General features: G+C 55.6%; 1 protein-coding gene across 6 annotated transcripts in view; it reads right to left on the bottom strand.

Annotated features, from left to right (window-relative positions):
- The window catches only part of MROH1 (maestro heat like repeat family member 1), a 68,930-nt gene that overhangs the window by 19,712 nt on the left and 23,357 nt on the right, over window positions 1-25,861 (bottom strand). For 2 of the 6 annotated variants that reach the window (XM_045777437.2, XM_087864490.1), the window contains exons 7-27: window positions 24,756-24,907; window positions 24,122-24,262; window positions 23,678-23,770; window positions 23,202-23,240; window positions 20,178-20,256; window positions 19,782-19,895; window positions 9,488-9,561; window positions 7,588-7,710; window positions 5,786-5,893; window positions 5,364-5,508; window positions 5,152-5,192; window positions 4,731-4,872; window positions 4,359-4,411; window positions 3,767-3,874; window positions 3,322-3,441; window positions 3,027-3,149; window positions 2,020-2,274; window positions 923-1,045; window positions 632-711; window positions 400-511; window positions 220-315 (exon numbers count right to left, since the gene is read on the bottom strand). In XM_045777437.2, the coding sequence (XP_045633393.2) occupies window positions 220-315; window positions 400-511; window positions 632-711; window positions 923-1,045; window positions 2,020-2,274; window positions 3,027-3,149; window positions 3,322-3,441; window positions 3,767-3,874; window positions 4,359-4,411; window positions 4,731-4,872; window positions 5,152-5,192; window positions 5,364-5,508; window positions 5,786-5,893; window positions 7,588-7,710; window positions 9,488-9,561; window positions 19,782-19,895; window positions 20,178-20,256; window positions 23,202-23,240; window positions 23,678-23,770; window positions 24,122-24,262; window positions 24,756-24,907 (2,321 nt within the window). The remainder of the gene's footprint in view (window positions 1-219; window positions 316-399; window positions 512-631; window positions 712-922; window positions 1,046-2,019; window positions 2,275-3,026; window positions 3,150-3,321; window positions 3,442-3,766; window positions 3,875-4,358; window positions 4,412-4,730; window positions 4,873-5,151; window positions 5,193-5,363; window positions 5,509-5,785; window positions 5,894-7,587; window positions 7,711-9,487; window positions 9,562-19,781; window positions 19,896-20,177; window positions 20,257-23,201; window positions 23,241-23,677; window positions 23,771-24,121; window positions 24,263-24,755; window positions 24,908-25,861) is intronic. The other 4 variants (XM_087864488.1, XM_087864486.1, XM_087864489.1 and 1 more) reach the window with 4 other exon arrangements.

Consider the following 25,861-nt stretch of genomic DNA (forward strand, 5'->3'; position numbering starts at 1 on the left):
TCTGGGCTCAGCCCATCTGCACACCTGCCCAGGAAGGAGGGGGCGCTGCCCCCCAACTCACAAACACCCCCCCCCAGCACACACTTGCAGAGAGCACCAAAATCCCCAGTGCCCCCGTGGCAGGGAGAGCCAGGAGAAGTAGGCAAGGGACCAGCTGCTGGGCGAGGTGCCCCCCACCCCGTGCCCCCACCCCCAGGGCAGTGCACACCCACTACACACCTCCACCATGATCTGCAGGCCCTGGGGGGTCATGTTCCGCCGAAGGAGGCTCGTCAGCAAATCCTCAAGAGCGTGCATGGTGTCCAGGTAAAGGGACTAGGAAGAGACGGGTCGCCAGCCACACGCGTGAGCCCGCCACCCCAGCGGCTGCCCGCTGTCCCCCACGGACATGTGCATTACCTCCTGGTGGTCGTCCTGCCCCTCAGGCTCAGGCAGCACAGACATGACACTGTGCAGACAGCTGTGGACGGTGTCCGCCTGCACCTGCTTGTCCAGTGCCGGCTCCAGGGAGCTGAGCCCGGAGTTAAGGGCCCGGAGCCTCTCCAGCCCCATGCCACACCCCTTGCCCAGACAGCACGTGTGCGGACAGCCCCCCCAGAGGCTCCCCCTCATCCCCAGAAAAAAAGGATACACCAGGTAAGTGCAGGCAAGCATGGCCTTCTTCCGAATGGGTGTTCTCAGGGAGTCCTGAGGTTCTGCCTTGATGAACTCCTGGGGGGGCCAGCCCCATGACTCAGCCCTGGGCCAAAGCCCCTGCTTTCCCCTGGTCAGCCATCTGCCTGGCACTGGCTTCGGCCAGCTCTGTCCCTCAACCCAAGTGGGTGCTGGGGTCGCCCCAGCCCTCCCCAGGCCCACCTTCCCTGTCTGCGGCAGCACCCTCGAAGCCAGCCTAGGACCCAGGCAGGCCCCAGCCAGCACTCACCATCATCTGTGCCACCAGCTCTGCTTTCCGGGAGAAGTGGAAGGAGCCGGCCTGTGCGCTGCTGCAGATGGCCTGGCTGGCCATGCACACACTCTGGACAAGACACAGCTTCAGAGCCGGGTCCTGGAAGGACACTGGGCTGCGGGAGGCTGCCAATGCCTGCCCCACAGCACGGCTCCACCCTGATGTGCTGGGCCCTGCCTCTCTGCCCTTGGGGCTGAACCCAGAACGGGTGGCCGCCCACACCAACAGAGGCTGGACCACATGCCCTCCCCTCAGACCACAGCCACACATGCTCCTCCCTAAGGGACTCTCAGGGGGCCAAGACAGACTGGGAGGTCTGGGACGGAGCCCCTGCGGCCCCAGCTCTCTGCCTGGCCAGGGCAGACAGCATGCTGAGTCCCCTGCACCCTGCACAGTGGCTGGAGGGTCTGCCAAGGTGGGAGGAGAAGGGACTACATGTAAGAAGAGCCCCAGCAGAGTGGGGCTGACCCCTGCCTGTCCCACCAACTTGGCCTCCGGGGGTAGTCGGGAAATGGGGTGCAGGGTGCTGTCTTGGGGACAAGAAGGGCCAGAAAAAGAGACAGGAGTCAAAAATATCCTCCCCCCAGCCAACCCCAGGGGACCCGAGGGGGTCCGCTCTTTCAAGGAAAAGCCCGACTGCTCCTATGGACATACCGCCAGGTTAGCGATCCCAGAGAGGAGGCACGTTAGTGAGGCCAGAGGGCCTGACCGGCGCTACTGGCTTTAGAACTCACCGAGAGGTGAGCCCCGTGAGCATCAGGGAGCAGAGCCCCAGCCTGCAGGCCTGCCACCCAGCCGCTCAGAAGTCCTTCCGCCATCCTTCTGTCCACCCGCTATCCAGGCCCCGGCCAGAGCACCAGCTCCTGGGCCCCCATCCTGGCCGCGAGAGGAGCGGCTGCTCCAAGGTGAGTGGGGACGGGCCCTGGTGCGATGCCCCGGAAAGCTATCCCCGAGGACCGGGAGCAGGGAGGCCCAGCGAGCGTCCCCTGGCTGCTGCCCCTGCAGCTCACGGCCAGCCCAGCCCAGAGGAGAGAGAAAAGGCATAGTCCACACTTAACTCCCACACACTGTACCTTGGTCTCTACCTTTATTCCCAGAACCTGAACAACAAAAGTGAAAGGAATTAGCGTGTGCGACTCTGGCAGCAGGGCCCCCCACAGGCAGTGTGCCCAGGCGCCCACCTTGGTGCTGAAGTACTGGAATATATTCCGGAGGATGTCCGACTCCACCTTGGCCAGCACCAGCTCCCGGGGGGCCTGGGCCGCCACGTGGCCGTAACACAGGATCAGGGTGCACTTCAGCTTTTCGACCTCGTTCTCACTTCGGTCCTGAGAGGCCAGAGGGGTTGGCAAGGCCTCAGTCAGAGATCACTCCATGCCCCCCAACAGGAAGCCTTGCGCTCAGACTCCCCAAGTCCCTCTGGAAGAAGGGCAGAGCCGGTCAGCAATGTCAGAGGCATCACTGAAGTGGTGGATGGCGACACCTGACCCCAGAGAGAGTCCCTCCAGCAGGAACAGCAGGACAGGCCAGGCAGGCCAGGCTCGGGCCCGCTGGGGACCATGTGGCAGAAGGGAAAAGACCGAGTCGGGGACCATGCAGAAGGGAGAGTGGGATAAGAGGTAGCAAAAGGGCCAGAGTCGGGATCCCAGTCCTCTCTCCAGTGGCTGCACTGGAGCCCCTCCACCCTTGAGGCCCCACAGATTCTGAAATTATAATAGGCAGCGGGAGACAGAAAACCTGGCCAAACGGGCTGGCATGGAGACGGCAATGGTCCGTGCCTCCTGAATCACACTCCCCCAAGAATACAGCCGCCACTGGCCCCCAGGGGGCAGAGGACATGCAGGCAGGAGGGCAGACCCATCAGAGCCCATGGCTAGCAGAGGGCTGCCTGCCCCTTGTCACCAGCTGGGAGGGGGCCCCCACACCAGCCCCACCCACAAGGAAGTATGGACCAGATGCCACCTCCCTGCCCTGCCCCCAACTTCTCCCAGGACCTCAAATCACGGCACCACGGCCAAGACACAAGCACAGGCCAGTCCCACCCGAGATGCCCCCCTAGCTGTCACCCCGACTCCTGTACCTTGAAAATGTTGAAAATGCCGGTGGACTTTCTGAACACATCAGACCTCATGAAGTCCTCCAGCTGGGCCAGGACATCATCCAGGTGAGAGATGGCACAGATCCCAAAGCAACAGGCAAGGCCCTAGGGAGGCACACAGGTGCACTCACACCTGGGCAAGCACAGGGATGGAAAGGAACACACTGCACACACGTGTGCACCCCACTGAGGTGCGGCCATGCACACATAAGCACACATGCACACGCGGAGTGCCTGAGAGGGGACGGAGAGGCCTCCTGGGGAGGGCGGCAGCCACCTCGCGCTCAGCCTCCTCCTGGTGTCTGGCTGTCTCCAGGAGCTCCTGCAGCTGCTTCCTCACCACCTCCTTGCTCGAGGCGGCCCCCAGCGCGGTTCCAATGCACTTATACAGGAAGTTCTGCAACAGAGCCGAGGAGCACGGCTGTGCCTGACGCCTGAGCACGGCGGTGCCGACCAGACACGGGAGGGGCTTCTGGGAGCTATGGCAGTGGCCCCTGCGAAGACCAGGTGAGTTCTGGGCAACATCTTGAGGAGCAAGAGGTGGGGAAAATGGGCTCGTGCATCTCCCAGCCGTCAGCCACCAGGCGGAGGCTCTGTCAGGCCCGCAGGCCACTAGAGACACGTTCAGGCAGAAAGTCCCACAGAATCAAGGCACGGGAACTAGGGAGCCAAAGGACCATGCCCAGAACCCCTTCTCCTGGGGCACCCCATCCTCTGCACACCTTCTCCTGGGGCATCCCATTGTAGCAGGGCAGCTGTTTGCACATCTCTAGGCTCAGCTGGCAAATCCACGTGTTGTCAGACACAACAGCCAGCGTGTCCCGAAGGAACTGTGGGCAGGAGCTACGACAGTGAGGGGCCAGGAACGCAGCCCTTCACAGGCCGGCTGGGGAGGGAACTGAGGCCCAAAGACGTCACGCGAAGTGACCTCAGGGTGGTCCTGTGCCATGGCTCTGCACGGTCTGGAGACGACCTTCGAGCCTTGGCAGAGCACACCCCGGGCGGCCAAATGTGCAGTGGGCCAGCCGGGGGGCAGGACAGAAGGCTCCTGGGCGGGAGAAGCTCAGAGCCGCGGCAAGGTGGCGCTGTCTCAGCAGAGTGAGCCATGTATGAGGGCGGCAGATGGTCCTCACCCCAGGGACACCCAGCTGCTGCCCCGCCGCGCCCCCAGCCACACCGCGAGGTCAAGGCAGGCATCGGGACCCTAGAGGTGCAGCCTCCCACTAGCGTCTCCTGCTCTGAGCTGTCCCGACCCAGGCCACAGCAGTTCTCCATGCCCAACACAGGCCGCGCCCTGGATCTCCCCATTCTCACCGCCAGCAGCTTTTCTTCCCACTCCTTCTGAGACAGGGATTCTTCGGTACGTTCTGAAATGATCAGTCACGTGGTCAGCCTGGCCCGTCCCAGCAAGTAGGAGTAGAATTCAGGGACCCAGGCCCAGGTCCCTGCCCAGCGCCTTCCAGATAGGCCATGCCCTGTGTTTGGGACCGCCAGAGCGCATCCCACAGCCCAGATGCTCCTGGGTGACACCCAGCAGGGGCACCCTTCCAGTCCCGTGTCCTTGAAACTTAGGGGAGGCCGTTTCTTTGACCTTAAAAAACTCTGGTCCCCAAAAGCCAACCCGGACGCAAACTGGCAAATGGGGGTCAGAGGTGGAGGAGCACCGCCCACATCCTGGAGCCTCACCATCCAGGTGCTCCAGCAGCAGGGGAACGGTGGTCGCCCAGCGCGGCCCCAGCGCAGGGTGGATGCTACGATGCAGGACGTTCAGGAGGCGCAGCGAGGCGGCCCCACGCCCGTCCCCCAGGTAGGGGTTGGAAGACACAGTCTGACGGAAGTACAGGTGGGAGCTCCAGGCGCTCCAGGCACCACCACCCCCATGTGAGCCCCGCAAGGCCGCCCCACAGCGGGGAGACGAGGAGGGCTCCAAGACACAGCTCCCCCAAGATCCCACGGGGAGCACCTGAGCAGCCACCAGTGCGAGACAGCATGAGGCGGGGGACACGGGGACCGAGAGCAAGCCCACTCCCTCCCTGACTCCATCAGTGTGCTGTGCTGGTTCGGGGAGGGGACACAAGCAGCCCAGCACGCTGAGTGTGATGCTCACCAGAAGTCTCGTGGTTATGGCGTAGGGCGAAGGGAGGGTCACTGGAAAGGAGGCGGTAGAAATGCTCAGGGGGCTGCCTGCCCACAGAGCCCCAGCCCCTGACAGCACCCTGGGGTGGGGTGGAGTCGGGGGGTGGGGCTGGTGGTGGGAAGAGGCCGGGTTCAAGGGTAAGATCAGGGGTGAGGGATGACGTGGAAGGGAGCGGGGCGCACCGTTGCCGTCGTACTGGATGAGGAAGGCATCAGCCCCCACCTCCTGCCTCTTCTGGACCAGGTGCACGAGGCTCTTGCAGAGCGGGGTCAGCGCCCCGGTGAAGCGCACGGGTGTGAGGAACTCGAGCAGGTAGGGCCAGAGGACCTGGGGGCAGAGCCGTGGTCTGTCTGCAGCACCGCGGGAGGGCAGGCTGCAGGGGCGAACACAGCCGGGAACTCCCCCCAGGCACCGCAGGGGCTCGGGAAGGTTTGGGGAGGTGGCCCGGAAAGCACACTGCCCCTGCAGCTTCCCCACCGCAGGGTTCAACAGTCCCTGGGCCACAAGGTCAGGAGGACAGTGGTCATCAGGTGCCCTGGGGGCTGGGAGGCTAGCTGTTCGGGCGAGCCCAGGCGCAGGATGCGGGGCAGGCCCACACACTCACGTCGCTCATCCTGTCCACAGTGGTGCTGACCAGGTAGAGAGTGCTGATGCTGATGGCCCGCACGCTGTCCGCTGGGAGGTCCTCGCTGTCAGGACCCAGCTTTTGCGGCTGGGGAGCGAGGGGGACAGAGGCAGGAGCACGCATGGGGCTGCACTGCTCTGCTCTCAAAGGTTGCACAGTTGTGGGCTCTGGCCATGAGGACAGAGCCTGTATGCAAACAGGGCAGACGCTGCCTAGCCTCCACAGGGGGACGCGAGGTCACCCAGCATGGGCAGGTAACATACTCTGCACCAAAACTGCCCAAGGAAACAGGCGCAGCTGGCTTGGGTCTAGTCTCCGGAATAATGAGTCTCCGGAAGCCTTGAGACTTCCCTGCCAGGCACAGACTCTGTAAGATACCACTTTATCCTCGACTGTGGCCATGCTGACATCTGTAAATGCAGGAGGGCCCGTGTGGATGTGACAGTTGCCTAAGAAAACCTCCCTTTGCTACAGCTTCTGCAGCCCGAGTCCGTCCTCTCCAGAGAGACTGCACCCACAGCCCAGCTCCCTAGGAAGGTTCCTTGCAAGAAAATGACCTGTTTTCTACATGTCCTGTCTGCGTCTCCCATTCATGCTTTGAAATACCAAAAAGCAAACACTGAACAGCAAAGAGAAATGGCCAGAATATGACTGTAGGAGACCCACCACTTCTCCCTTAGAGATCAAAGGTCAAATAAAGAAAATAGGGATGTTTAGGCCTGGAATAACAAGTTTTAAAGCATGCTCTAAAAACAAAGAACTTCATCCCAAACAAACACGAACAATTTTGAAAGCTTGACCATCTATTAGGTCAAAAACAATATCTCGACAAACATTTCTTTAAATGATTTTATTTATTTAAGTCCTCTCTGCACCCAGCATGGGGCTTGAACCCACATCCCTGAGATTAAGAGTTGCACGCTGCACTGACTGAGCCCGCCAGGCGCCCCTCTCAACAAACTCTTAAAAGCAGGAATAAACCTGGCCAGATTCACAATAGACAATACAATAAAATTACAAGTCTGCAATGGCCATGAAAAACTATTCGCCTAGAAAAATTTAATACCCTAAAAGAAATTTTCAAATCCCCAAATACTAGGGACTAATAGACTAAAACAGAGGTCTTGATTCTCTCCAGTACATGCCCAACAACCCCAGAGCGGCTGTGAAAATGCAGAGACCAAGTGGGCCAAAGCAGCAGGGGACCTAGCGCCCCAAGGCCTGAGGGCACAGCGCCGAGCGGGACCCCTACCAGGGCCGGCAGCGGCTGCCTGAGAGGCAGGGTAGCAGCATTCACTCCCTCTGGCTGGACTCCAGTATGTCACCTACTAAACACGGAGGTCCCGGGTGAGGACATGTAGCTCTGAGCTGACCTGGGCAGGCAGGGTGGCTCTGTGGGCCTGAGAGGCCAGGCCTACGGCAGACTCAAGGCCATACGGAGAGCACACAGTCATGTCTGGTTTGTTGTTTTTGACATCTACCTTGCTCTCCCTCAAGAAGAAACTTGGATTTGCTTAGTAACGTTTTCAATAGAAAAGCTCCAAAGAGAACTACATATCTATTCTGTCTCTCTCCTGAGTCCTGGGAGCTAAAGGACTGAAGCACTAACGGTGCAGAGGCCCCAGCGCAGAAATAAGAGAGGTGCTCAGGACACAGACTGAGACCCGCACACCCATCTGCCCCTCAAGTTGGGGCTGCGCAGCTTCCAATGACCACGCTGCCTCACAGAAGGTCAACAGCTCCTGAGCCCAAGAGCAGATGGGTGGGGGGCACCCCCTTACCTCCGTCTCAGGGGGCAGTGCACACTGCTGCACGATGTACTCCACCATCGCCTCTCCTCCAGGCTGTTCCAGGTAGCCGTGGTGGGCCATGGCACTGATCACCTGCACCACGGCCCGCTTCACCTGCCCAGGAGCAAGGGAGGTCAGGGAGGGGCCTCAGAGGGAGACCCCGGACAGGGCCACAGCAGTCCAGCTGGGAGACAGGAATCTTGCCCTTTCCTCTGCCCACACCTGTTCCTGCACTGACATTTGTGCTGCGCCTAAGTGTGCACCTGTCTGCACCCGTGCCTGCACCTGTTTTGTGCCCACACCCATACCCCATCTACATACACCTGTATCTGTACCTCGCCAGCCTGTGGACATGCTCAAGCCTCAGAGGAAGGCCCCTTCTCCTCCTGTCCCTCACACCACCCTCCTTTCCTAGGCACAAGACTTACTGCTCCTCTGGCTCCCAACGTGCTGTGCCCTCTTCCCCGTGCTTGTCCCGCCTCGAGCTGGACTGTGGCTCCACAGGGTTGGCACCTCTTACGTGCTACCATCCCAGCTCCATCCCCCCCCTTCAGCACAAGGACCCTGAATCTACAGATGTTGCCCGAACACTCCTGGGAGCTGAGCCTGCTGTCCGCCCCACTCAATGGCTCCGCCTGGTGGCTCAAAGGCACAGCCAGGTCGCCGTGGCTCTGAAAACCCCCTCCACCAGAGCTGGTGCCTCCTCCAGGCCCTCCGCCTTCTCCTCCAGCCCACTGGCACAGACACCGGCCCAATGCCCCCTCCCTGGGGATCCTTCCTCATAATGCCTCTCCCCTTTGGACCTCAGGTCAAATATTAACCCCCCAGCCTCCTTGGCCACTCACAGCTCCATGCCACCCCCCATCACACACGTGCCCTGAACGACTGTGGGAAGGGGCAGATCTGGGGGGCGAGCACTGTGGTCGCACAATGGGTGCTCAGGCTGAGGCTGCGCCTGGCCACCGGCATCGTCCGCGGCCCACGGTGTGAGCCCTTTCAGAGGCGCTCCAGAGCAACAGCACCGAGGACGAGCAGATGCTGGGGCTGTGCGTGGAGGCCTACAACAGATGGGCCCTCAGTGGTTTGGGGTCCATTTCAGTCATTTCCAAATCTCTCGCCAAGGAGCAGGCTGCCCAGGATGAGTGCAAAGTCTGGAGCAGCCTGTAGGGACGGGCAGGGGGGCCCTTGCTACCTGTGAGTAAGCAGGTCTGCCTGACTATGGGGCCCCAACAAGGGTCAGTAAGGGTCAACCCTGTCCTCGGCTGCTGGGAGGTCATCACCAAGCCCGGGGATGTCCCGAGTCCAGTGTCCTTATTTCCCTGGGGCTCTGGGCCACACGGTATCAGCTCAGCCTCCCGAGGGGCTGGAGACTGAGGTCAGCCATGTGGGCAGCCGTCCAGGTCTGCGTGACCAGAAGCCAGATAAAGACCTTGGACACCGAGGCTGGGGGCTTTCCTGGCTGGCAACACTCCTGCGCGCTGTCACTTCGGGGCCAGCGGAGCTCACGCTGCCCGCGACTCCACGGGGAGAGGCGGTGTGGACCCTCCTGAGCCCTGCCCGGGGCACCCCTTCCCCTGGCTGATAGAAGTCTGTGCCCTTTCCCTGCGACAAGCCGGAACGGTGAGCATGACAGCTCTCGTGAGCTCTGGGAGCCCCTCGAGCACATCGGCGGACCCGACGGGGTCTCGGGGACTGCTTCCTAACTTCATTCGTGGTTAACTATATAAGGAGTAGGATGTGGGGAGTCCTAGTTGACGACTCGGCAGTGCCCACACCTGCGTCCTCCCTCTGATGTCTAGGTCTGGCTGAGTCAGTGAGGACTTCTGGCCCCAGCGCCGCCACACCTCCTGCGGCTGCTCCCCGTGGAGCTCGGGCTGACCCCACCATCTACCTTGGTGTTGGTGTCCAGAAGTGGAAGCCTCATGGAGGACAGAATAAATGGCTTCTTAACTTCCATCTGAGAAGCTGCAAGAAACAAACAGATGGCTCAATTTCCCCACCATGACCGAGGCTGGCTGGCCCGTCCACCCCCATGAGGCCCAATGCTCCGTTGCCAGGGTCTGGCCGCAGTCTGGCCCTCAGCAAGGGGAGGGGATGGCTCTTAAGCAAAGCCCACCCATTTCTCTCTGGGGGACAAATGACCCTTTGTCCCAAATAACATAATTTTACCCAATAAGAAGCTGGAAGGTAGGTAATTTAGGGAAGCAGGTGAAAGAGTGTCCTGAGCCAGGTACAGCCAGGTTTGGGGGGCCTCCAACAGCACCCCAATCCCAGCAGGCCTGTTAGCAGGCCCACGTGGGCACTTTCCACACATTCCCAGTTGTGCTGATGCCGCCGGTCTGAGGACCCCCTCCCACGTGAGAACCGGCAAGGTCAGCCTTTGTCTCCTGACCGGTAAGCAGGGACTGAGGGCGGCTGTCAGGAAGTGGCTCTGAGACCAAAAGGAACAAGGATAGAGACATGAGTGCCCAAAGTGCAGGGAGCCTTTGAGGCACACGGTGGGAGGGCACTTCATTTATTGTTTAAAAGATTTTATTTTTAAGTCATCTCTACGTCCAACGTGGGGCTAGAACCCACAACCTGGAGATCAAGAGCCACACGCTCCACGGAGCCCACCAGGAGCCTCAGGGATGGCACTTTTATTCCCCTTGACAGCCCTGGGGCAGGGTCATCCAGAGTCCGTCGCTCACGCCCACACTCTGCCCTGTGGTGGCCATGAGAAAGTCCACTGGGCTCCTGGCAACAAGAAATGCACAGGCCGAGAAAACACGATTGTAGACCCAATTGTGAGACCAACCGGCCTTCTGGTAAGATGCTGCAAAGGACCTTCGTGAACACCCAGTGGGAAAGCAGAGCAGGAGCCATGGGAAGTTGACAAAGGGATCCGCCGGGACTCAGGAGGGCAGGAGAAGGCCCGGGGAGTGACCACCAAGGTGGACAAGAGAAATACAGCACACAACCAGAGAGCTCACGTCCTCAACGCACAAGAGAAGCCGATAAAAACTGGACGAGGGACCTGACCAAGCCCCCACTGCCGAAAGGAAGGCAAGGCGGCCAGACTCTGCCACCTGCTAGCCAGGGAGGTGCGGAGACAGCTGCCCCATGCGGGGGCAAAGCTGCCTGGGAGCAAGGCTGCAGAGCAGCCCGAATGGCGGGAAAGCTGAGGGCCCGCACCCAGGTCCAGGGCAGCCAGGTGGAGTGACAGGTGTGGTCCAGGGTGTGGGCTAGGTCACAGCACGGAAGTGAGCCCAAGGACACTGAAGACATCCTACTGGGCGAAGAAGCAGCACTGACAGAGGCCGCCGACCACACATGTGCTCTGTGAGCTATCGTTCGTATTTCTATTTCCCAAGAAAAGGTTACAAAGAGCAAAGAATGCAAATAACCCAACAGAAAAACCAACAGAAAACCTGGTGCAGGTGGTGAGCAGTGCCCTCCAAGGGAAGGGACGAGGGGACACGAGGGCTCAAGGATGTCGGACATGGCCGAGGACGGACGTCAGTCCGGTCCCACGTCCCTCAGGCTCAGGATGACAGGCGAGTGTGAAAGAACGCCCCGGTCTTCCTGCCACGTGGGAGACAACACTGGACTCACACTGCCACCGCCGGCAGCTTCGACTGGCTCCTCGGGTTTCTGTGGAGGCCGGCTGTGAGCCAGGCCCTTACGATGTGCTCAGGGTGCAGCACAGAGCAAGGCAGCCACGGCCTGTCCCCAAGGGGCTTCTGTCCTAACAGGGGAGGTAAAGCACAAGCAGAGGATCAATGAGACCGTCACACACTGTCCGGACGTCATGAAAGGTGCAGACAAGAGGCAGAAAAACAGACCATCGACGGGGGATCCGGTCTGTAGCGGCAGTCGGGGTCCAGCGGCTCTTCTGAATGAGGCACATCTGAGCTAAGAGCCGAAGGCAGAGAAGGCACAGCCAGGCGGAGTGCGGTGGGAGGGCCTCCTGAGCCAGGACACCTGTGGCGGCTGAGCCGAGCGCTCGCCGCAGTGGGAGCGGGGTTACTGGGGGAGCACCAGGCCGGGGTCGGGGGCACTGTAAAGATGAGGCTCCCTGCTCTCCCCACAGCGTTTGATCCACAATGACCAAAACCAGGACGTTCTAGTAAAATTACTGGACTTTAAAGAAACCAGAGAAAAGCGTAAAAGTCAAGGCTCTGTAGCCTGTGTGTTGAATCGGAAATGTCAGCATGAACTCATGGCACTCTCCCATCTGTCTCTACGGGCAGCACCATCGCCTAGCTATCTCTCCTAAAAGGCCTGGAAACAGTGACCACTGAGATGCAACAAGCATCCCTAACACCAGACTACTGTCTTTAAGGACAGTTTCTCACTAAGAAAATAGGGCTTTTTAGAGAAATGACTGATTCCAAGTCAGGGGAAAGAAATATCTAAGAGCCTCGGGGCACCTGGGTGGCTCAGTCGTTAAGCTTCTGCCTTCGGCTCAGGGCGTGATCCCGGCGTTCTGGGATCGAGCCCCACATCAGGTTCCTCTGCTGGGAGCCTGCTTCTTCCTCTCCCACTCCCCCTGCTTGTGTTCCCTCTCTCGCTGGCTGTCTCTCTCTCTTTCAAATAAATAAATAAAATCTTAAAAAAAAAAAAAGAAAGAAAAAAGGAAGGAAGGAAGGAAGGGAGGAAAGAAAAAGAAAAGAAAAGAAAAGAAAAGAAAAGAAAAGAAAAGAAAAGAAAAGAAAAATACCTACGAGTCAAGAGCACGAGCTGCCAAAGGACTCCGACCCTCAAGGGGCTCCCATGGCCCAAAGACGCTTCGATAATGGCAATGACTGCAGTGAACTGAAACCCATTAAATATGTTAAAACCATAAGCACTTAAGATTCTTTTTTTTTTGAGATGTGACATAAAATAATGCCTTTTATTCCCTACCCCCCCAAATAATGTCTTTTAAAAGCAAATATAATAGAACTTAATCATCCCTATGAGCCTTTAAGATTAAAAAAAAAAAAGTTACATTTAGAGGATAATAGGGAACCAATCTATTTTCTTGAAAACTGACAAACACAGCAAAAGAATCGATCAGTCCCGGCTTCTTCACAGGAGCCACAGCTGTCCGTGAGCACACAGGACATGAGGTAAGTGCTTTTTCATCACAGTATTCCGATTACTCAATGAAGAAGAAATCACCACACCGGAGCATCACCAAATCTGCCCCAGACACTGATCATCGATGCAGCCGAGACCTCGGGAGAGGGGCGCCTGGGAGGCTCAGCTGGTGCAGCGTCTGCCTTCGGCTCAGGTCAGGATCCCCAGGTCCTGGGATCAAGTCCACATCAGGCTCCCTGCTTGGCGGGGAGTCTGCTGCTCCCTCTCCCTCTGCCCCTCCCCCTGCTTGTGCTCTCTCCCTCTGTCAAATAAAGCAATAAAATCTTAGAAAAAAAAAAAAAAAAAGACCGCGGGGGAGAGAAAACCAGGCATCACAGGGCCTTCCCTGGTCTTGCCAAAGGGACTGAACTTGATCCTGGTTCTGTCTCTGAATCCAGTTGCCAATTTGCAAGACATCCAGATGAAAGAGAAACACGCTGACCCTCACCTTGAGAAAGGTCGGCAGACTCAACTGCGGGGACCCTCCAGGTCCAATGGCCCAGGCGTCTCTACACATAAATTACAAGGGAAAGAAAAGAATGCGTGGAGGGGCACAGTTTAGAAAGACCTTAAATACGGGGCTTGTTGCTTCATGGGGACAGTTCCGGCTTTGCAGAATGGAGAGAGCTCAGGACGTCAGCCGCACAGTATTACTGTAACCGACGCTACGGAATCGGACACCCAGAAATGCTCAGGAGGGTCGATTCTGTCATGTGTATTTTATAACAAATATAAACAAAAAGCAACACTCCAAAAAAAGAAGACACTGGCGAATGCATCAGTTTTTTTTAACGACTAAACTATGACACCTTGGGGCATACGAGTGAATGACACAGCCCTCCGCGATAAGAAGTGGGTACTATAAAATCAGGAGAACTCACTTACTGGCTCCTCACTGGAACGGGATGCAGGGAAGGGGCTTCTGGAGCAACAAGTCAACCCAAGGGCCCGAGTTAGAGACTCCCAGGTGTTTGTCTTACAATGAGTCATTTTGTGTGGTTCCTGCCTGTGATCTGTCTTACAATAAAAAGATTTTTTTAATGGTGATGGACAATCTTGAAAAACAGAGTTGAAGGAGATACTCTACAAGATTTAAAGACTTCCTACGAAGGCACAAGAATTAAGAGAATGCTATTGGCAGCGCCTGGGTGGCTCAGTCAGTGAAGCATCTGCCTTTGGCTCAGGTCATGATCCCAGGGTCCTGGGATCGAGTCCCGCCTCCCACTCCCTGCTCAGTGGGGAGTCTGCTTCTCCCTGTCCCTCCGCCGCTCCCCCCGCTTCTGCTCTCTCTCTGCCAAATAAATCAATAAAATCTTTTAAAAAAATAAAAATAAAAATCTTGAGATAAAATAAGATTTGAAACTACACGCTGAAAAGGCACTTGACAGACCTGGGGAAAAAAAAATCACCCCAGGACAGCCAACACAGTCAATAAAATTTCTGGATTTAGAATAAAAAAATAAACATCCTTTGGGCATCCAGGCCAACAGACCAAATCATCTGTAAGGAAACTCAGACTGTCATCAGAGTTTTCAGTGAGCATGCCCTATGCGCCAGAACAGTGAAGCAAGGACAGGAAGAGGCAAGAGCTTCCTATGGGGCCAACCTGGGGGGTATGGCAGTGCCACCCACACAAGAAAGGATTCCTGGATCACGGTACAAAGGAATCCAACTATGGCCCCAACTTCTTAATCATACTATAATATTTTAATTCAAAATTCGAGGACTTCTAAAACGAGCAGGGCCCCGGCTCACCCCAAGCTGGGGGTCCGTCTCAGATCTGCCACTCATGCTAACGCGAGGCCGGGGGCCGTTCCTGAACTGGGCCTTCCTACCCTCACCTACAAAACAGACAGTAACGGAGCCTTCCCACAGGTGCCCAGGGCATGAACAGGGCCACAGACGCAGCCGGCACTGGGGACACAGCAGCTCCTGTGATCAGTGAGGCCTGCAGTGGGGAGAGGGGCTCCGGTCTAAGCCGTCCCACCAGGGGAGAGGCTGCCATCACCCACTGGTCCTTCAACCTAATGCTGCACAATGTCGTATGTCAAGTACGTCTCGATGAAGGTGAAGAGAAAAAGAATAAAATCTGGTTACCACTGAGGAAAAAACATGTTTCAAGGACTTCTGATACATCAACAAGCTATTACTGACTTCCTCACTGTAAGTCCAACTAAATACGTGCTTTAATTTTAAAAAAAACAGAATGAGGGGCACCTGGGTGGCTCAGTCGGTGAAGCATCTCACTCTGGGTTTTGGCTCAGGTCGTGATCTCAGGGTTGTGGCATCGAGCCCCGTGTCAGACTCCACGCTCAGCGAGGCTTCTGCTTGAGATTCTCTCTCTCCCTCACCCGCTGCCCCTCCCCCTGCTTGGGTGTGCGCTAAAATTAAATCTTAAAAAAAACAAACAAACCAGAATGAGAAACAACACACACCTACCGCAATGGCTGAAGCTAGAAACTACAGGTGTTGGCGAGGGCGCAACGAATGTCGCTCACACGCTGCCTGTGATAATAAGGCGTGGGGTGTATAAACTGGGTTACAAACTCTGCACAACAGAATGATTTTATCAACTGAAGTTGAACTTCGCATACATTATGACCCGAAACTCTATCTCCGGGCATATGCTTAACTGAACGTGCACGGGAACAGTGTTCCCAGTAGCATGGTGCATCGTAACAGAAAACACAGGAGACGGCTACTTATCGATCACCACTGGGGAGATGGACTACGGCTTAATTCACTGGAATGCATCACAGACAGGAAGTGAGGGAACTGCAGTGCACGAGAACATTTCACATACAGAATACTGAGGGAGAGAAGCCAGTTACGAAGTAATTCACAAGCTTAGGCCCTAACCACATCACAGGCCAGAAGTCCAGCGGGGGCTCCAGGCCAGGGCCGAGTTCTCACAGGCACAAGCAGGGGTCATTACGCTGAACGGTAAACACATGTGATCTTTGTATGGGTGTTATACTTTAAAATAAAAATAATAGGGATGCCTGGGTGGCTCAGTCAGTTAAGCGTCTGCATTCGGCTCAGGTCAGGATCCCAGGGTCCTGGGATCAAGTCCCGCATCGGGCTCCCTGCTCAGCGGGGAGCCTGCTTCTTCCACTGCCTTCCACTCCCCCTGCTCATGCTCTCTCTCACTCGCTGACAAATAAATAAAATCTTTAGAAAAAGTGATAATGCATGACGACACTATTAATTCTCTAAGGTATACAAGACAAGGGAAAAAGCATGTTTTTGAATTACATCATTTGGTAAAAAAAATCTACTTCCTTGACAAAATACAGCATCCTTTCTTGATGATAACTCTTCACGGTGTAGGGATAGAGGGAACATAAATCAAGATCATAAAAACCATCTAGGAAAAGCCCACAGTGAATACCATTCTCAATGAGGGAAAACTGAGAGCTTTTCCCCTAAGGTCAGAAACATGACAAGGATGTCCACTGTCACCACTGCTGTTCAGCATAGTACTAGAAGTCCTAGCCTCGGCAAACAGACAACAAAAAGAAATAAAAGGCATCCGAGTCAGCAAAGAAGAAAACTCTCGCTCTTCGCATTTGACCTAATTCTCTATGTGGAAATCCAAAAGACAGACTCCACCCCAAAACTGCCTGCTAGAGCTCAGACAGGACTGCAGCAACATGGCAGGCTATCAGATCAATGCACAGAAGTCAGGTGCATGTCAACACCAACGATGACACAGAAGAAAGAGAATTAAGGAATGGATCCTATTTACACCCAAAGCCCATAAGATACCTGAGAATAACCCTAACCAAAGAGGCAAAGGATCTGTGCTCAGAAAACTACAGAACACTCACGAAAGAAATTGGGGAAGACCAAAGAAATGGAAAAACATCCCATGCTCATGGATTGGAAGAACAAATATTGTTAAAATGTCTGTGCTGCCCAGAGCAATCTACACATTCAATGCAATCCCTATCAAAACACCAACATTTTTCACAGAGTTGGAACAAATAATCCTAAAATTTGTATGAAACCAAAAAAGAACTCAAATAGCCAAAGGAATGTTGAAAAAGAAAACCAAAGCTGGGGGCATCGCAATTCTGGACTTCAAGCTCTATTACAGAGCTGTAGTCGTCAAGACAGTATGGTACTGGCACAAAAACAGACACATAGATCAATGGAACAGAATAGAGAACCCAGATATGGACCCTCAACTCTCTGGTCAACTAATCTTCAACAAATCAGGAAAGAATATCCAATGAAAGAAAGACAGTCTCTTCAACAAAAGGTGTTGGGAAAACTGGACAGTCACGTGCAGAAGAATGAAACTGAACCATGTTCTTACACCCTACACAAAATAGACTCAAAATGGATGAAAGACCTAAATGTGAGACAGGAATCCATCAAAGTCCTAGAGGAGAACACAGGCAGCAACCTCTCTGACCGCGGCTGCAGCTGCTTCTTTTCAGACACATCTCCAAAGGCAAGGAAAACAAGGGCAAAAATTAACTACTGGGACTGCATCAAGATAAAAAGCTTCTGCACAGCAAAGGAAACAGTTGACAAAACCAAAAGACAGCCGACAGAAGGGGAGAAGATATCTGCAAATGACATAGCAGATAAAGGGCTAGTATCCAAGATCTATAAAGAACTTCTCAAACTCAACACCCACAGAACAAATAATCCAATCAAGAAATGGGCAGAAGACATGAACAGACATTTCTGCAAAGAAGACATACAAATGGCCAACAGGCACATAAAAACGTGCTCAACATCACTCAGCTTCAGGGAAATACAAATCAATACCACAGTGAGATACACCTCATACCTGTCGGAACGGCCAAAATTAGCAAGTCAGGAAACGACAGATGTTGGCGAGGATGTGGAGAAAGGGGAGCCCTCTTACACTGCTGGTGGGAATGTAAGCTGGTGCAGCCACTCTGGAGAACAGTATGGAGGTTCCTCAAGACGTTAAAAATAGAGCTACCCTAAGACCCAGCCATTGCACTACTGGGTATTTACCCCAAGGATCAAATGTAATGATCCGAAGGGGCACCTGCACCCCAGTGTTCATAGCAGCAATGTCTACAAGAGCCAGACTATGGAAAGAGCCCAGATGCCCATCGACAGATGAATGAATAAAGAAGATGTGGTCTGCATATACGCTGGAATATTACTCAGCCATCAAAAGAAATGGAATCTTGCCATTTGCAATGACAGGATGGGACTAGAGGGTATTATGGTAAGTGAAATAAGTCAGTCAGAGAAAGACAATTATCATATGATCTCACTGATATGTGGGATTTAAGAAGCAAAACAGAGAATAATAGCAGAAAGGAGGGAAAAATAAAATAAGACGAAATCAGAGAGGGAGAGAAACCATAAAAGACTCTTAACTCTAGGAAACAAACTGAGCGTTGCTGGAGGGGAGGTGGATGGGGGGCTGGGGTAACTGGGTGATGGGCATTAGGAGGGCACTGATGTGATGAGCACTGGGTGTTACATGCAACTGATGAATCACTGACCTCTACCTCTGAAATGAACAATATGCTATGTGCTAATTAACTGAATTTAAATTAAAAAAATAAAATTGATAGAACATTTAAGAAAAAAAAGACTAATCAAGATTCAGATGGCAGGACAAATACTGGGTGATCTCTCTTACATATGGAATCTAAAAAAAAAAAAAAATCTATCACCTATCTGTATCTATAAAACTGAGCTCACAGACACAGAGAACAGACTGATGGTTGCAGAGGTGGAGGGTGGGGAAAATGGGTGAACCGGGTTTTTGTTTGTTTAAATAAACTGAATACAGGACATAAGAAAATAGAAAATACAAAGTCTTCTTCCTTAAATACATACACGTGCATGTGTGTAAGGGCACAAAGAACCCACAAACAAGACCTACGGAGCACAAGACAACCCGGACGCAGACATGCAAGGGGGCCACTCAGGAAGGCGAGGCAGCCCGGTCGGGGACAGGGACGCTCTGAGCGTCCGCATGCACACAGGCGCCCAGCTCCGAGCGCTGCCGGCTGCCGCCCAGAGAAGCCATGTGGGCGAGTCACCTCAGCCTCCCCATCAGGGAATCAGGGCTCCAAGGAGCGGCTGCCGGCCCCTTCCCACAGGGCATCCTCCCCCGACTCCGTAAGATGCCTCATGTCCGTAGGTACTGTTTGTCACTCAGCCCCGACCCACAGCAGACCTCACAGGACAGGGGTCAGCATACTTGTTCCATAAAGGGCCAATGAGAAACTATTTTAGGCCTCAAGCACCATGTGTGGCCTGTCACACTCTGCTTTTACAACCTGTTAACATGGAAAATCCACGCAGAGCTTGGGCTGCCCGACAGCAGGCTGCAGGCCGACCATGGCCTGTGGCCATTATTTACTGACCAAGACTCATCAAAAAACACAAACTCGGGGGTGCCAAGTGCCCAAGCTCATTGCTGATTAAATGAGTCTTAGAAGCAGAAGACTGAAGCCTTCCATCTGACTGTGAGGGAGCCATGACACATATGCAGACCGAAAGGTGTTCTGTCGAACAGCCGGCCTGCACCTTCCCAGGGGCCCCCACCTAAGAGACAGGTCTCTCTGACTGGACACCCGCAGGGGCAGCTGTGACAGATGACATACGACGTGTCTGAGCCATCAGGCCAGGGGGCGAACAGGGAACGCCTGGCCCGGGGAAGGGGTGCAGCACCCCAGCGTGTGCAGCCACCCAGCAAAGGCAAATGTCTACGATGCGCATTTGCTGGTGGGGAGAAAGGTATTTTTCAAAAAGTTTGGAATTTTGCAAAATAGAAAGTAGGGAAATTTTTTTAAAGAATCCGAGCAAGGGGTGCCTGGGGGCTCAGTTGGTTGAGCGTCCGACTGTTGGTTTCAGCACAGGTCATGATCTCTGGGTCATGGGATCGAGCCCCATGTCAGGCTCCATGCTCAGCGGGGAATCTGCTTGTCCCTCTCCCCATCTGTGCTCGCTCACGCTCTCTCTCTCAAATAAATAAAATCTTGGGAAAAAAAAAAAAGAATCAGAGCAAGATGTTCCTTTCACCTAAAAGATGGACAGTATTTTTCAGGCCCTGCCCCCCACTGGACACTCACCAGCTGAGTTGATGACATGCCTCACGACCTGCAGGGTGCCCACGCGGGTCCTTTCATTGCTGGCATCTAGTTTGGGCAGCAGGAAGGCCAGTAAGCGGTCAGGTGCACAGCAAGCTGCAGGGCAAGCAACATCCAAAAAAGTATTTGTTATAACCTTTGCTCCCTGTTTGATGCTGGTGTGTGCAAACCCCAAGGGCCAGGGAGGACGGACGCCAGGGGCTGCAGCCAGGCCAGGCCTCTGAGATGAGGCTCTGAAGCTACACAGGGACAGGCGGACAAAGAAACCTCCTCAGCTCCAACCCCTGAGCAAAGCCGCCACCCTGCACACAAGTGGTCCACGGGCGAGCAGACGCCGTGTCCACGACGGCCCTGCGTGGGAGGCCGCAGCCTGCTTACCCAGCACAGTGAAGCACCGCAGCACCTCCTTTTGGTTGCTCACCACCAGGGGGCTGGACGACTCTACGGGCACGCAGATCTGCTCCAAGGGGCAGGAGACAACAGTCACAGGGGAGCGCTGCTGCCTCCCAAGGGCCCCACTAGCCCAGACGGAAGGACACATGCTCCTACAGACGCAGGGCCCAAAGAGACTGTCCAAGCCTCGTGGTTTCTACACCCACCGCGGCAGGCAGCTGAGCCTCCAGGTGTAGGTCACTCCAGCACTTTCTGGGGGTGACACAGATGCCTGTGATCAGAGGCTGCTTCAAGCCTCCGCCCTTACTGTTGGGGGAGGGGGGACAGCGGACACACGGCTGGCCCTGGTGTCTCAAGGGAGCTGAGTCCTGGCTCCTTCCCACCAGCAGCCAGGAGACGGTGTCACACCTCCTTCTGGCACGGGCTGGAAACCACTAATCTCTAGAATACAGAAAGCACTGGAAACCAAATCCCCTCGTAACGACTCATTCAAAATTGTAAAAAAAAAAAAAAAAAAGTTGCATTGGCTAAAGCAAAAACTGAAGCTGTTGGCAAATGTGTCTCTAGGGTTCACTCCACCTCAGCGGGTGACACAGGAGCCCCTACACAGTCACCCAGGGCTTAGCTGTGAGGCGGCTTCCCAGTCCCTCCCCCCGCCACCCTAGGTCAGGGTCACGGCAAAGGATGCCAGCAGGGCCTCTGTGCAAAATGCTCAATGACAATTCTTGAGAACAGCCCATCTTGCAAAGCGGAAGTGACCAATAGTATGGAGCGAGTCCCTAGAACCACAGGCCCTGCCCCAAACTGGACTCTGCTGGCGCTCGGACAACTGGGGGAAGCGGACGAGGGGCAGGCACTGGCCCCAGGTGCCCAGCGAGTTCCTTGCTTTTCCCATTGTAAAGACCTCATCTGGTGACAAAGGCACCACAGCAGGCTCTCCCTCTGGGGAGGCCAGCTGCCAAGGCGTAAGGACACGCAAGCAGCCCCGTGGAGAGCCCCGTGGCAAGGAACCAAGGCCTCCAGCAAACAGCCCTGCGAGGGCACCCCAGCGCAAGCCGGCCCCCTGGCCCCAGCTGAGCCTTCAGACTGTCGCCACATGAGACCCCAAGCCAGGACCACGCGGCCAAGCCGTGCCTGGACCCCGCACCGACCGTGGTCATGGAGTAACCAGCAGCTGCCATGTGAAGGTGCCACGTTTCAGAATCATTGGCTACACAGCACAAGATTAACTAATGCGAACGGGCGGTTGTCTGGAGAGAATAAAAAGTTGGATTCTCACTCACAGTTTCCCTAAAATAAGTTCCAGGTGGATTAAACAATAAAAGTATATTGGGTAATAGGAGGATCTGAAAAACAGTTTGCAGAATTCAAAAGGCTTTTCTAAATATAACAAAACCTACACCATAAAACACAGGTACACGACGAGGGAAACATTAGATAATTTTGGTGGCAGAGAATATCACGGACAGAGCCACATGCCAAAGGACAAAGCAGGAGCAGGAATGACACACAGGATGAAAAGCTGGTCAGTATGGAAACCGAAAACCCAGCAGAACAACAGGAGACACGAACGGCCAGCTGTGAGGCAGGAGGAAATCTCATCGTGTGCGCTTCTCAGCCTCCGTGCCCGTGTCTCCCTCCCAGCCGCGCTCCACGCACTCCCGCTCTTCCTGCCCGAGTGTCCTCTCCTGCTATCACCTGCAACGCTAAGTACACGATACCGTTTGCTGCAGTCTCTTTTCTCACTGTTACGTTTTCGGAGCTGTAAACTTGTTCTCCGTAGGGACCTCGGCCATTCTTGGTGAGCTTAGTTCTAGGATATGTCCTGATATGCTCCTGCTGCTTCTATAAATACGGTATGTTTTGGGTGCTGTCCAGTGGGCCGCTCCCACACTGCCACTGGAGAAAACTACTGTTGTTTCATACGTTACTCCTGCAGCTGGCGGTCCTGTTTATTACGAGCTCTAACGTCTAGATGAGGGAATCACTCCTCCCTAAAACAAGTACTGAGTGCTTACAAGTGGCAGGTACTGTGCCAGGTGCGGAGACACGGCAGTGAAAACAGACAACACCCCAACCTCAGGCCGTCTACACCGTAGCTGCGGAGAGGCGAGCAACAGGCAGTCAGGTGTCGAGGACATTAAAAGGCAGTGAGTGCCACAGGGAGAAACAAAGCAGGGGCCGGGACAAGGCAGGGAGGCTGGGCAACGGTCCACAAAGCCTAGAGCCTCCAGGCTCCACTGCCGGGGAGGGGGTGCTTTCCTGCTCTGATCCTAAGGGAATGCGCCTGTGTCCCACTCATGAGGAGGTATGCTGGGGGCATGGGTGCGTGAACTCTAATGAGCTCAAGAAGTCCTTCCCCAGTCCCTACTGCTGAGAGTTTTAACGATAAATAGGTGTTGAACGTCATCAGAAGCTTTTTCTGCGTCAACCACGGTTCCAGGCTTTTTCCCTCATCTACTTCTGAGAGGGAGCACCCTGACAGCTTCTCAGTCCCTCCCGTTCTGACAGTAGATGCGGACTTAGACCCCCCGGGCGGCACTGACTTCACTCCACCAGGCAGCTCAGAGTCTCTGCCTAGTCTCCAAACCCACGTGTATGGGATGGAAATTAGAAGTTGGGTAGAATGCAACCTTACAGCCATGTGGGCCCTGCGTACACGTGTTGCAAGGAAGGAAGGTCTTGGAAGATGATCTGGTCAACTATTTGTTGGTTTAGTTGAGTTCTCTTTCTTCTCCTGCCAAGTTTGACATTTTAATTTTTTTAGGAATCTATCCATTTCACCATTTTTCAAGTTCATTATCTTTGTTCAATCTCTCTACTGCAGCCCTTGCTGCCCCCTGGCTGGGAGGACCATGTGGGGCCAGGCCTGCATTCCAGCCGCTGAGGGAGAGGCTGCCGGGGGGGGGGGGGGGGGGGAGGGGGTAGAGCAGGAAGGAGACCCACATCCCTCCCCTCCTCTCAGAGAGTCCATGGCAAGACTTGCTCCCTACCACTCCACCCACCTACCTGGCTGTGTTCCTGTGACCTCCACATCTGTCCTCTGACCTAGAGAGAGGGGACTGCCCAGCTCATGGGCGCACTGAAGCCCATCTCCAGTATTTTTCAGGACCCCCCCCTTGCAGGCTTCCCAGGGCCCACAGCCAGTACAGATGCCCCCAGGCCATCTCAGGCCTCTCTCTGTCCTGATGGCCACCCACTCCTGCCTGGGGGAGGAGCTTCATCCCAGGGCCACACCCACCACAGAGGGAACACCCCAGCTTCCGCACTGCTAGGCTGGACAGCCCACCCCGCTCTTGCTCCCTGCAAGCTTCAGCAGGCATCTGCATCCGAGACCTGACGACGGGCAGCACCAGGACCTGCCCCGTCATACCAGCCCTGTCCCCAGCACCCCACCCCCGGCGTGCCCCCCTGGACCCTAGCCGCGGAGCCCCAGCCTGCCCCACCACAGGTGTTCCCCCATTCCTGTCCCCTGCGCATCCTACCTGAGCATGCAGAGCGGCCAGGAGTGAGTCCAGCTGGGGCTCCAGTGTGCGGCTGCCTACGCTCACTGCCGCCTCAAGGATCTGGCCCAGGCTCTGCTCAAGAGAGGGAGGAGAGGGGCCATAGGTCCTACTTCAAGCCCCCAGCCCCACCTCCTGGCCACGAAGACCCCACCTCAGGGCTCAAATAAGGGAGCCCTACCTCCACACCAAGAATGAAGAGAGGAGGGCAAGTCTCAGGATAGGGGCCACAGACAAGGTGAAGGCCGAGGTGAAGGACCCTTGGGCAGGGCAGCGAGGAGGAATATGACTGGGCCCCATTCACCACTGACTCTAACAGCACTCTTTGAGTGACCCTTCCCAGGTGCCTACACCCTCCCGTCTGAGCCAGGTGGGGACTAGTCAGTGGACAGAGCTCTGCACAGGCCACAGCGTGCAGGTGCGCACCTTGGACACGTGGAAGGTCTCCGCGTGCTTCTTGTAGAGGGCCAGGACTCCGGGCAGGAGTTTGGGGAGCTGCTCCTCCAGCTTTTCGCTAGGCAGCAGGTGGCTCATAGGCCCCAGAGCCTCCACCACAGCGAGCCGGAGCTGAAAGGAAGAGCGCTATGGTGCTCAGGCCCAAACCACTGACCCGAGTGGAGAGGCAAAGGCCCATTCACCAAGAACCCAGGGCCAGAAGTGAGGAAACCCACATTACCACATAACCAGGGGGCCAAAAGGGGTCCAAAGCCAGAGAGGTCAGAGTGACCAAGGCCAGGGTATGGAAAACACACCCGTCCCCCGCCAGACAATGCAGGAACCTCCAGGCAGAGTGGGGGAGGAGGGCAGAAAACAAGCCATATCCTCTAGGGACCCTGCACAGGCACCTCCACTCCCCGATGAAACACCCACCCCCCGAGCCAGGAGGCGGACATGGACGGGACGGGAAGCCTGTGTGGACAGTCAGCTCCACCCCGTTCCCCAAACCTACAGCTCAGGGGGAGAGGCTCAGGCCTTGGGAGCAGACCAGGACCCCGTGGGGGTGGGAGTGAGCGGCCAGCAAGGGGAGGCCACAGCTCCCAACACACCGAAGAAGCGGTACCTTGGCTTCCCGGCTCTGCAGCCAGTGGTTAAAGAGGAGGTCGTAGGCGCTGAAGATGTCAGTGGCGAAGGTGTCCTTCCTGACCGTGGGGTCTGGGGCTTGGTCCAGGTTGGCCAGATACTCCAGAGTGCTCTCGCTGAAGTACTGCAGAGCTGTCACAGGGGTGAGTGTTGAGGTCACTGGTTCCCGCTGAGAACACTGCCTCTGCATCACTGCCCCTCCCAGCACCCCCAGCCACCTGCAAGACACTTTCCCGAGCACAGTGGCCAAGTGTACGACTCCATGACTACACTGGGGTGAACAGCATCCCCCACGCCCATGTCCTTCCTGGAACCTCAGGTGACCTTTTTGGAAAGAGGATCTTTGCAGATATAACTATTTAAGATGTGATTATGGTGGGATGCGGTGGGCCCTAAATCCTACGTGTCCCTAGAAGAGAGCACACAGACACAGAGAGGGAACGGCAGTGTGGCAGCAGGGCATGGACTGGACAGGGGGGAAGGACAGGGAGCAAAGCCTCCCTCTGAACCCCCAAGAAGAAATCAACCCTGGTGACAGCTTGATCTCGGACTTCTGGCCTCTAGAACCGAGAGAGAATACTTTTATCTTTTTTCCTTTTAAGATTTTATTTTTAAGTAATCCCTACACCCAACGTGGGGCTCGAACTCACAACCCCGAGACCAAGAGTCGCACGCTCTACCGACGAAGCCAGCCCGGCGCCCCATATTTCTCTTGTCGGAAGTGCCCCAGTGGCACTTTCTGTGGCACTGTGTTACAGCAGCCCCGGGAAACCAGCACAGGCACCAACCACCCCAGTTCACAGCGCCCAGCCCACACCAGCCAGCTGTAAGGCGAGAAGGGGAGGTGCTGTGCCCACTTCACCCCTCACAGATGGACACAAATGCCGCTCACTTTGCCAGGGTGGCAGGGCCCAGGCTGGGGTGGCGCAGGCCTGAGACGGCGTGCTGCGTCTCTGAAGGTGACTGCGTTTGCGGACATCCTGACGGACAAGTCCAGGCAGAGACGGAGATCTACGAGTGGTCAGCAAGTGTGGACCCTGGGTCAAGGGAGAGGCCGAGCTAGGGCCCTGTTGTGCAGCCCCGCTA

The sequence above is a fragment of the Ursus americanus genome, chromosome 9 (genome assembly GCF_024610735.1).
Source record: "Ursus americanus isolate L20-20 chromosome 9, mUrsAme1.1.p, whole genome shotgun sequence".
NCBI classification, from domain to species: domain Eukaryota; kingdom Metazoa; phylum Chordata; class Mammalia; order Carnivora; family Ursidae; genus Ursus; species Ursus americanus.